We start from the raw sequence: 12,145 nt of genomic DNA, 5'->3' as shown, positions 1-12,145 counted from the left end.
AGGAGAGCAGCCACCAGCAGCACCTGGAGAGGGGGTAAGATGAACTCTGCGACTGCCCCACCTGCCCCTAGACTGCAGGGGGTGTCCCCCTCAACTCCCCTCTCCAGGCCCGTGGCAGAGCCAAGACGGTGCCACCAGTGCAACCTACCTGGACACTTCAAGGCCATGTGCCCTCAGCGTCCCAAGGCCCCGGCTCCGTCCCCGTCCCAAGGGCCGCCCAAGGTGTATTGTGTGGGTGGGGGTGGTGGTAGGTCCCTGGACAGCTTCCAACCTGTCACCGTCGGCCAGTCTGTGACCATAGGACTGCGAGACAGCGCCTCGGAGGTGACTCTGGTGCGGCCTGAGATGGTGTCCCCCCAAGACTTGATCCCTGGAAAAACCCTCGCTGTCTCCGGGATTGGAGGCATTGACCCGGCGCTGCCTGTTGCTGACATTTATGTGGACTGGGGCGCAGGGCGAGGGGTGAGGGAGGTGGGGGTAACTGATCGGATCCCTGCAAACGTGCTACTTGGGACAGATTTGGGGCAAATAACCTCCCAGTTTGGCCCCGCCCCAAAGGCTGAACCTTCAGCCAGTGCTGACATGACTCCTGACAATGTTAATGTGTTATCTATGAATGATGTAAGGGAGGAGGGAGTGAACTCTGATATTTCTGCTTGCACAGACACCATAGACACACACACAGCTGCAGCTGTGACAGGGGAGGGGGTCAGAGAAAGGTGTGACAATGCCTCTACAAGTAATCAGCCTGTGAGCTGGGATCTGTTGCCCTCTGCAGGGATAAGCAGAGAGCAGGGTGCTGCAGGGGGAGGACCAGTGTGTGGGGTGGGGGCTACCACAGCAAATGTGGGGTCCCCAGAGATTTCACAGCGGGGTTCTGTTGCTGCAGGAGGGGAACAGGCAGGTGAGATTGGGGGCCGGTCCAGGAGCGGAAGTGCTCCCAGGTAAGATCTCGGTGCAGGGTTCCCCCACAACCGGGGTGTCAGGAAGCCAGGTAGGTCTGCCTGAGCCGGCGACTTGGTCAGGAACGGAGGAGGAGCAGGCACGACCCACGGTCGCAGCGGCTGTGGCCGCTGTCACCCGCAGTGGGAGTGCTGGAAGCCAAGGGGCCTCCCGGAGGTCCGATAGCTCTTCCCCTTCTGACCAAGTGGCAGCCGAGTCAGGTGGAGGCCAGGACACAGGTCCCGGGGTACTGACTGAAGATGTGACAGTCTCGTCGATTCTGGCCACATCTAGTCAGGAGTTTCAGGCAGCGTTAGAAGCTGACGACAGCCTGAAAGCTCTAAAGGAGCAGGCGGCACAGCCTCCCTCGGACTCGGACCCGGAGCGAGTGGTCTGGGACCAAGGACGGCTGTACCGGGCCACGGTCCAGCAGGGTTCACCGGAGGCGTGGCCCAGGGACCGACAGTTGGTGGTACCCTATCCGTTCCGGACGGAGTTGTTGCGGATCGCACATGAGATTCCGATGGCCGGACACCTAGGGATCGCTAAGACCAAGGCCAGGTTAAACCAGCATTTCTACTGGCCAAAAATGGGGGCCGATGTGGCTGCCTACTGCCGTTCGTGTGAAACCTGTCAGAGAGTGGGGAAGGCGGGGCCACGCCCCAAAGCCCCACTGGTATCTCTGCCCATCATCGATGAGCCTTTCAGGAGGGTGGCTGTGGATCTGGTCGGCCCGCTGGCCATCCCCAGCAGCTCCGGGAAACGCTTCATACTGACGGTAGTGGACTATGCCACCCGGTACCCAGAAGCAGTGGCCTTGTCGTCCATTCGGGCTGACAAGGTGGCCACCGCATTGCTGGAGATTTTCTCCCGAGTGGGTTTTCCCCAGGAAATGCTCACCGACCGGGGGACCCAATTCATGTCCCAGCTGATGGAGACCCTCTGTAAGCAAGTCCAGGTGCGACATCTGGTGGCCAGCCCGTACCATCCACAGACTAATGGCCTGTGCGAGCGGTTCAATGGCACCTTAAAGCAGATGCTTAAGATGTTGGTCGACTCCCATGGGCGTGACTGGGAGCGGTATCTCCCACACCTGTTATTTGCTTACCGGGAGGTTCCACAGGCCTCAACAGGATTCTCACCGTTTGAGCTCCTGTACGGGCGACGTGTGCGGGGCCCCCTGGCTCTGGTGAAAGAGGCTTGGGAAGGGGATTTGGCCACCCCTGGAGTGTCGGTTATCGAGTATGTCATGCGCTTCCGGGACAAAATGCAGGCCTTGACGCAACTGGTACACGACAATATGGCTCAAGCCCAGGCCGATCAGAAGCGTTGGTACGACCAGAACGCTTGTGAGAGGACCTACCAAGTGGGTCAAAAGGTGTGGGTACTGGTCCCCGTACCACAGGACAAGCTTCAGGCAGCCTGGGAAGGCCCATACCTCGTGTACCAGCAGCTCAACCCTGTGACGTACCTGGTCACCCTGGACCCTGCCCGTGGAAGGCGGAAGCCCTTCCATGTGAACATGATGAAGGCACATCATGAGCGGGAGGCATGTGCGCTCCCCGTGTGCAACCTGCCCGAGGAGGGAGAAGCGGAAACCCTCTTGGATATGCTAGCCCAGGTTAGGGCAGGCGGATCCATTGAGGATGTGGAGGTTGGCCACCAGCTCTTGGAGGACCAACGGTCCCAGCTGTGGGCCACCCTACACCCCTTCCGGGGGTTGTTTACCAACCAGCCCGGAAGGACTGACTTGGCTGTCCATCACGTGGACACTGGGGATCATCCCCCGATCCGGCGTTCAGCATATCGGGTCTCCCTGGAGGTGCAGCAACACATGCGCCAGGAGATTGACGAGATGCTGGAGCTGGGGGTGATCCAGGCATCCAACAGCGCTTGGGCCTCGCCTGTAGTCCTCGTCCCTAAGAAGGACCGAACCACTCGGTTCTGCGTGGACTACAGGGGGCTCAATGCTGTCACGGTCGCCGATGCGTACCCAATGCCACGCATCGATGACCTGCTCGATCAGTTGGCCGGGGCTCAGTACCTGACCATCATGGACCTGAGCCGGGGATATTGGCAGATCCCCCTGACTCGCAAGGCCAGGGAACGCTCTGCCTTTATTACCCCATTTGGACTGTACGAGTCCACGGTGATGCCATTCGGGATGAGGAATGCCCCTGCCACTTTCCAGCGGATGGTCAACACCCTGCTCAAGGGACTTGAAGGGTACGCGGCCGCGTACCTGGATGACATTGCCGTCTTCAGTCCCACCTGGGAGGACCACCTAGAGCATCTAGCACAGGTGCTCAGGCGGATCCACCGGGCAGGTTTGACCATCAAGCCGGGAAAGTGTCAGCTGGCCATGAGCGAGGTCCAGTACCTCGGTCACCGGGTAGGTGGGGGAACGCTGAAGCCCGAGCCTGAGAAAGTGGAGGCCATCGCATCCTGGCCCACCCCCAGGACCAAGAAGCAGGTGATGTCCTTCTTGGGGACCGCTGGGTACTATAGGAGGTTTGTTCCATGCTATAGTAGCCTGGCAAAGCCCTTGACGGACCTCACCAAGAAGAAGCTGCCCTCTGCAGTCGATTGGACAGTGGACTGCGAGACAGCCTTCCGGGCCCTAAAGGACGCCCTGTCCAGCCCGCCCGTGCTACAGGCAGCCGACTTCACGCGGCCGTTTGTAGTACAGACCGACGCCAGTGACTTCGGCCTCGGTGCGGTGCTCAGCCAGGTGGACTCTGCGAGCCAAGAGCACCCAGTCTTGTACCTGAGCAGGAAGCTGTTACCAAGGGAAGTGGCCTATTCTACAATGGAGAAGGAGTGCCTGGCCATAGTGTGGGCCCTGCAGCGTCTGCAACCCTATCTATACGGGCGCCACTTCATCGTGGAGACGGACCACAATCCCCTCAGCTGGTTGCACACCGTCTCTGGGACGAATGGGCGATTGTTGCGATGGAGCCTTGCGCTCCAGCAATACGACTTCACCATTCGCCACAAAAGGGGCCGTGACCACGGTAACGCAGACGGGCTGTCCCGACAAGGAGAGGTCGCGGACGGGCGCATGGGGGAACACCGGAGTGTGCTGCCCCCTAGCGCCCTCAAAAGGGGGGAGGTGTGAGGTAAATCCTGGGATATGAAGAGGAATTATGACTAGAAGTCATAATTGCTCTCATCACTCCCTGGCAGTGCCCCCCTCCCTCCTTGTTCCCAAATGTCCAGCATCTGTGAAGGTGTCACATCCCACTTACACCTCCAACAGCCATCTCCTCTGATATGGAGATGAGATGATGTGCGGACAATGGACACAGGATGGCTCCCTGCCGTCACCCTGTAACAAGAGTTGTATCTCATTAGCAAGGCTTGGAAGTAGCCAGACAGAACGACTCCAGTAAAAAATGGTTCATATCTCGCAAGCCATATCTCCGATAAATATGGCAACCATAAAAATGGTGTTTGCGCAGGCGGACGATGCTGGCACACCTTTTTTATGGAAGGGGGAGCTTGGGAAATACCCCAGGCGTGATATCAGCCATATGGGAACTCGTAGACAGGTCATGAGTCCCCTCGTTCTGTAGCTAAATTCATAACTGTCACAATGAGAGCATTGGCGTCCGCCTACGACGCTCCCAGGCAAAGTTATGGCCAATATCCCCTTTGCTGGATAATTCTGATCCATGCAGGGGGAGTGGCAGTGCTTCCCTGTGAGGTCACTAAGGTAGGAGGGGACCTGGATCTGCCCAGGTTGATAACCCTACTTCGGCCATTTTCCAGGGTTCTTCTCGCTGGGGGCACGTGTAGGAAACATCTGTGGGAGTTCCTGGAAACCTGGTCTACAGCGCCCCCCCTGTGGCCAGACGCAACAAGGTAACTGATTGAACTGTGTATGCCTGTTTGTAACCCATGCTTTGACTGTAACTGTACTCTGACATAACTGTATATTCTGTAGATTCCCTATTGTATATATTGTAGTTTCTAGTGTGCTTTAGGCGATTAAATTATATAATTAATCTTGGGCTGTTCTGTTATCTCGATCTTGAATCCCACGTCTGTGTGTTCGGCTAATAGTTACCGTGAAGCGGTTGGTGGCAGCGAGTTGTGCCAAGGATTATTGTGGGGAGGCCAGTGAGATTCGGGAAGATATTATATATTCCGCCCGCGGAGGTCGGGGGAATATATACCCTCCTCTCACCGGGGACCCTTCAATAATCGGCATAAGTAGTATAGCGGCCTCCTTGCTTATTGTCGGGCAATTCCATAATTGGCCTGACTATAAGAGGGGCGCTAGAGAGCGCGTCACGTGCTCTGTCTGTCGGTCGGGAGGTATAAAGGAGGGGGACGCCCCCTTGCTACCCCCCGATTGTGACGTACTGGTAGCCAGCGCGGGGGATTTCTGAGTGACCCCCCGGTGGTTTGTGACATGTATACTGGGGTATTACACCTCACCTGATATCTCACCTGTATTATACTGTATACTGGAGTATTACACCTCACCTGATATCTCACCTGTATTATACTGTATACTGGGATATTACACCTCACCTGTCACCTGTATTATACTGTATACTGGGATATTACACCTCACCTGATATCTCGCCTGTATTATACTGTATACTGGGGTATTACACCTCACCTGATATCTCACCTGTATTATACTGTATACTGGTATGTTACACCTCAGCTGTCATATCACCTGTATTATACTGTATACTGGGATGTTACACCTCAGCTGTCATCTCACCTGTATTATACTGTATAATGGGATATTACACCTCACCTGATATCTCACCTGTATTATACTGTATACTGGGATATTACACCTCACCTGATATCTCACCTGTATTATACTGTATACTGGGATATTACACCTCACCTGATATCTCACCTGTATTATACTGTATACTGGGATATTACACCTCACCTGATATCTCACCTGTGTTATACTGTATACTGGGATGTTACACCTCACCTGATATCTCACCTGTATTATACTGTATACTGGGGTATTACACCTCACCTGATATCTCACCTGTATTATACTGTATACTGGGGTATTATACCTCACCTGTCACCTGTATTATACTGTATACTAGGATATTACACCTCACCTGATATCTCACCTGTGTTATACTGTATACTGGGATATTACACCTCACCTGTCACCTGTATTATACTGTATACTGGGGTATTACACCTCACCTGATATCTCACCTGTATTATACTGTATACTGGGATATTACACCTCACCTGATATCTCACCTGTATTATACTGTATACTGGGATGTTACACCTCAGCTGTCATCTCACCTCTGTATTATACTGTATACTGGGATGTTACACCTCAGCTGTCATCTCACCTGTATTATACTGTATACTGGGATATTACACCTCACCTGATATCTCACCTGTATTATACTGTATACTGGGATGTTACACCTCAGCTGTCATCTCACCTGTATTATACTGTATACTGGGATGTTACACCTCAGCTGTCATCTCACCTGTATTATACTGTATACTGGGATGTTACACCTCAGCTGTCATCTCACCTGTATTATACTGTATACTGGGATGTTACACCTCAGCTGTCATCTCACCTGTATTATACTGTATACTGGGATGTTACACCTCAGCTGTCATCTCACCTGTATTATACTGTATACTGGGATGTTACACCTCAGCTGTCATCTCACCTGTATTATACTGTATACTGGGATGTTACACCTCAGCTGTCATCTCACCTGTATTATACTGTATACTGGGATGTTACACCTCAGCTGTCATCTCACCTGTGTTATACTGTATACTGGGATGTTACACCTCACCTGTTATCTCACCTGTATTATACTGTATACTGGGATGTTACACCTCACCTGATATCTCACCTGTATTATACTGTATACTGGGATGTTACACCTCAGCTGTCATCTCACCTGTATTATACTGTATACTGGGATGTTACACCTCACCTGTTATCTTACCTGTATTATACTGTATACTGGGATGTTACACCTCAGCTGTCATCTCACCTGTATTATACTGTATACTGGGATGTTACACCTCAGCTGTCATCTCACCTGTATTATACTGTATACTGGGATGTTACACCTCAGCTGTCATCTCACCTGTATTATACTGTATACTGGGATGTTACACCTCAGCTGTCATCTCACCTGTATTATACTGTATACTGGGATGTTACACCTCACCTGTTATCTTACCTGTATTATACTATATACTGGGATGTTACACCTCACCTGTCACCTTGAATTATATTGTATATTGCAGTTTCTTATATGCAGTTACATTATAGTTACGTTGTTTCTTTTACTCACGCATTTTAGCTCCCGATCTGTGAAGATTTTCCTCAATAAGAAGATTCGTAGAGGCACAGTGAGAATAAGGATGAAGGGGAAAGCGAGAGAAGCAGCAGTGGACATCACAGCCCACAGGACGGCCAGACACACCAGCTGCAGCGCTGTGAACAGGTGCATCCTGAGAGATCGGACCTGAGAACGAGACCCTGCAGTTAGGATTTGTGTACAGTGCGGTTCCTCGAGGATTGCAGCCAACCTCACATCCAACCTGCAATAATCTGCATGGCTGCCATACTCTACAAAGATGAACATCAGTTATGATGCTGTACCAGTTTTTAACTGGTCCCATTACTTGCACCTGTGTAGTCACAGGTGTGTCTGTGTGCTCCAGGCACATGGGACTGGTTGGGTAATAGTGAGGTTCACACAAGAGACTTCAGATACATGCTGACCCTGACAACTGCTGAGGATCCATCGCACGCTCGGGACTGCTGGGGGGACCTACCTTTTTGGCATAAATCACATCAGGGTGATGCTTTGGAGGTTTCAGTAAGAGTTTGACACGCTCGTAGAATTGGATGCCGTTCAGTGAGGTGACCCCCATGTATAGGAAGATCCCAAACAGAACCGCTAGTGGGATTTTTCGTAGAAGATCTCCAATTACAATGGAAATGCCTAGGGAGGAAGAGATTAAGTGAGCATGGACAATATGACGTCATATGAACGAGAGAGCAGAACACTGGCATGCAAAAGTTTGGGCGCCCCTGGTCAAAATTACTGTTTTTGTGAACAGTTAAGCAAGTTGAATATTAAATGATCTCTAAAAGGCAGAAAGTTTAAGATGACACATTGCCTTTGTATTTTGGGCAAAAAAATAAAAAATAAATATTTTCAACTTTTATGTTTAATCTTTCTTTATTAAAGTAAACAAGAGAATTTACAGGAAGAAAAAAGAAGATTCCACAACGTGATTAGTTCATGTCAACTTACAGAGAAGAGTATGAGCCACGTCCTAACTAACACCCTTCTCTTACCATCAGAAGGCACGCAACGACATGTAACCGCCTTTTATAATACAGTCTCCTTCCAATTGAGAACCACACCTCAAACAAAGCGAGGCTACTGCCGAAAACAAGAAAGAACCAGAGAGAAAGGAAAGTAGCAAGGGGGAAAGAAGGAAAAGAGAAGGAAAACGGGGAGAGAAGAGCAGCAGAAAGAGGGAGGGAAGGCATGGTAGGGATTACCTCCCCAGTACTCGGGCCGCTACATTGGACTAACGTAACACGCGTCATGCGTTACCAATAAGGTTCTGAAATGGTAGGGAATCCAGAGCCAGGGTCCAGGGGGTCCAGATCCTAAGGAATTTATCCACTGAGTCATTGGTTTCTGCCGTGAGGGACTCCATCCTGTGAATGATGGCCATCTCCGCAAACCACTCCCTCACAGATGGAACCTCAGTCGATCTCCAGTATCTCGGGATCACCATGCGTGCCGCCGTAAGACAGTATCTCAGAAGGCCCGCTTTCTGTGATTTAAGCGCTCCCGGGAGAATTGAAAGCAGCGCCGTCTGAGGGGAACCCACCAACTGCTCTCCGCAAATCACAGCGTATGCTTTGAACACGGACCTCCAGAAAGGTTGTATCAATGGGCAGTCCCACCAGATATGCAGCATTGTCCCCTTCCGCACCTCCAGCAGCTATCTGAGACCCCGGGAAATATTGCGTGTAGAGTATCCGGGCACCTGTACCAACGGGTCATAATCTTATAATTTTTTTCCTGTGCTGCACAGGCGATGGAAAATTTATGAGTGAGGATAAAGGACTTTTTCCAGTCCTCAGGAATGAAAGTCCCCAAATCTCTATTCCACTTCTCAATATATTTAAGGTCTCCCATGTCCGCCTCTGTAATCAGGAAGGAGTAAACCAGAGACAAGAGATGCCCGGGAGAATCCTCCCGCAAAAACAATTGTTAAAATTTTGTGGGCTGAGCCGCAAAAAGCCCAAGTCTGTTGTCAACCATCAAGAAGGACCTAAGTTGAAGGTATTCCAGCCAAGCCGTTGGATGCCGACCCTCTGGGAGCAAAAGGGCCGAAAAGGGGGGTACTTCCAAACCGTGCAAAGTCTGCGCTATCCGTGTGTCCTCACCCCTCCTCCAACCTAAGAAACGCTCGACTCCCATCCCTGGGGGGAACTCTGGGTTAGAGAAAAGCGGTGAGAGTGGACCAGGACCCCTTGAGAGAGATTCCCGCCTGCACTCAACAGTCCCAGACCCTCAGGGATGCCCTGAGAAACTCCGCCTCTCCATCTATCCGTCCCCTCCGCAGCCATGTGATCCACGTGAGGAACCGCAGGGGCGTTTCGGAGCAAACCTGCTCCAGACTCACCAATTGTTTAGTGCTCCTATTAAATTGCCAATCCATTAGTCTCAGCAGAAGAGACGCCTTGTGGTACTTTTTAAAGTCTGGCAACCCTGCCCCCCCACTCCCTTACCTCTACTCAACACTCTCCTCCCCACCCGAGAGCTCCTCCCACTCCACACAAATTTGGTAATAATTGACTGTATTTTGGTAAAGAAAAACGATGGTAGTGCTATAGGGGCCGTTTGAAAGATATATAGAAAACGAGGGAGAATATCCATCTTGATGACATTAATACGTCCAAACCAGGACAGTTTCTGTCTATCGATTTGTTTAAGATCTCTTATAGTGCGTTCCAACAAAGGGAGGTAATTGAGGTGAAAAATCTTGGTACTGTCCCGTGGTACCGCCACCCCCAGATAAGTCAGGGCCGATGTCTGCCATCTAAAAGGAAAGCTGGATGCAATAAGGTCTACTTCCCTCCCCGGCAGAGTGAAATTCAAGGCTTCTGATTTATTATAGTTAACTTTAAAGTTGCTTATATGTCCGAAGTTCTCAATTTCCTTAACCAAGGAGGGAAAGGATATGTGGGGCTGTGTAATGTATAGGAGGAGGTCATCTGTATATAAGGCCGCTTTACAATGATGCTCTCCCACCTCGATCCCTTTTATATCTGGATTCTGTCTAATGGCCAAAGCCAAATGCTCCATTACGAGAACAAATAGGAGGGGGGATAAGGGACAACCCTGTCTGGTACCATTTTGTATGCGAATTGGAACGGACAAGAACCCATTTACCTTTATTCTGGCAGTCGGTGTACTATAAAGGGAGGCCACTCCTCTAAGGAACCTGTCACCTATCCCCACCTGTCTTATTTTCAACTTTTATATTTTTACATTAGCAAAAAAGGAAAATGGCAAAGGTTTGGGCACTCTGCATGGTTAGTACCTAGCAGCAGCACCTTTGGCGACTATCACAGCTTGTGAACGCTTTTTGTAGCAGCCAAGAGTCTTTCGATTCTTATTTGATTTCTTGTTTGATGGATTTTCCTCCATTGTCTTCCAGTTCTGTGAGATTCCTGGCTCGTCTTGCATGCACTGCTCTTCCTTAGAGACTTCTTCCAGTTCTGTGACATTCCCGGCTCGTCTTGCATGCTTTGCTCTTCTGTGGAGACATCTTCCAGTTCTGTGAGATTCCTGGTTGTCCTGCAAGATGAGCCAGGAATCTCAGAGAACTGAAAGACTTCTGCAAGGAAGAGCAGAGCATGAAAGACAAGCCAGGAATCTCCCAGAATTGAAAGACTTCTGCAAGGAAGAGCAGAAGATGCAAGACGGCCAGGAATCTCACAGAACTAGAAGATGTCTCCAAAGAAGAGCAGTGCATGTAAGATGAGGCAGGAACCTCGCAGAACAGGAAGACATCTCCAAGGAAGAGTAGAGCATGCAAGACGAGCCAAGAATCTCACAGACCTGGAAGATGTCTCCAAGAAAGAGCAGAGCATGCAAGACGAGTCAGGAACCTCGCAGAACTGGAAGAGGTCACCAAGGAAGAGCAGAGCATTCAAGACGAGCCAGGAATCTCACAGAACTGGAAGATTTCTCAAAGGAAAAGCAAAGCATGCAAGATGACCAGGAATCTCACAGAAATGGGAAATAAGCCAAAAATCTCACAACACTGGAAGATGTCTCTGAGGAAGAGCAGAGCATGCAAGACAAGTCAGGAATCTCACAGAACTGGAAGACCTCTCTAAGGAAGAGCAGAGTGTTGTGAATATCGTCTGTGTGGGTGCTGTTTTGGAGCTCCCTCTGGTGGCCAGGAATGGTAGTAAAGCTAAGTCTGAGTCTGTGACTCAGACAGGTGTTGGCGTTAATTGGGAATTAAGAAAGTCCTATTGCAGACAAGCCTGATGTATATAGGAGAGCACTTTTTGCCTTGCTGGCGCCGGTGATAGTTGAATTTTCCTCAGTCTCTGAACCTGGCTTGGATTTCTGTCCTTCCCTGTTTTCCTGTGCAAGACCTCTGCAGATAAGTTTGCAAGCTTTTGCCTTGCTTCCTGGTTTACACCTTAGGGTGTCTGTTTTTCTTTTGTTTTGTTTGGAATCTGTTTTCTTGCAGGATTCCCCCTTTGCTAGCTCTTCTGCAAGAAAAAGGAGATTCTCCTTGTCAAACTTGATTATTTGCACTTTTGTATTTTTTGTGTTCTTTTTGGTATTTTGTTTCTCCCATTATTTACATGAATACCTGATATAGTGGGGGTGAGGTCATTTGACCTCCAGGGCCATTTTTACTATCAGGAGATTGGTATTTTTCTGCAGGGTTTTTGTACTTTTGTTTCCTTTTCTTTCCTTTGTATCTAGGTAGTCGAGCCGCGCCTTTGCTAAATCTATTTTTCCTATCTGTGTATCGTGTTTTCGTACATCACCGTAATCTCTATATTTTGGGGGCTTGCTATTCCTTTGGGGACTTTTCTGAGGCAAGGTAGATTTCCTCATTTCTATCTGTGAGGTGTAGCTGGTTCCTCCGGCTGTGACTT

The 12,145-nt window shown here is 50.3% G+C and overlaps 2 protein-coding genes across 7 annotated transcripts in view; one reads left to right on the top strand and one right to left on the bottom strand.

Annotated features, from left to right (window-relative positions):
- The window catches only part of LOC142243730 (uncharacterized), a 1,240,762-nt gene that overhangs the window by 732,770 nt on the left and 495,847 nt on the right, over positions 1-12,145 (top strand). The window lies entirely within an intron of this gene.
- SLC4A2 (solute carrier family 4 member 2) overlaps positions 1-12,145 on the bottom strand; it is a 262,381-nt gene that overhangs the window by 43,971 nt on the left and 206,265 nt on the right. Inside the window, exons 20-21 of the mRNA XM_075315967.1 lie at positions 7,762-7,931; positions 7,275-7,448 (exon numbers count right to left, since the gene is read on the bottom strand). Of these exons, the coding sequence (XP_075172082.1) occupies positions 7,275-7,448; positions 7,762-7,931 (344 nt within the window). The remainder of the gene's footprint in view (positions 1-7,274; positions 7,449-7,761; positions 7,932-12,145) is intronic.

This window comes from Anomaloglossus baeobatrachus, chromosome 6, assembly GCF_048569485.1.
Source record: "Anomaloglossus baeobatrachus isolate aAnoBae1 chromosome 6, aAnoBae1.hap1, whole genome shotgun sequence".
In the NCBI taxonomy this organism is placed as follows: domain Eukaryota; kingdom Metazoa; phylum Chordata; class Amphibia; order Anura; family Aromobatidae; genus Anomaloglossus; species Anomaloglossus baeobatrachus.
Note: the sequence above shows the minus strand (reverse complement) of the source record. Positions and strands in the feature narration are given on the sequence as shown.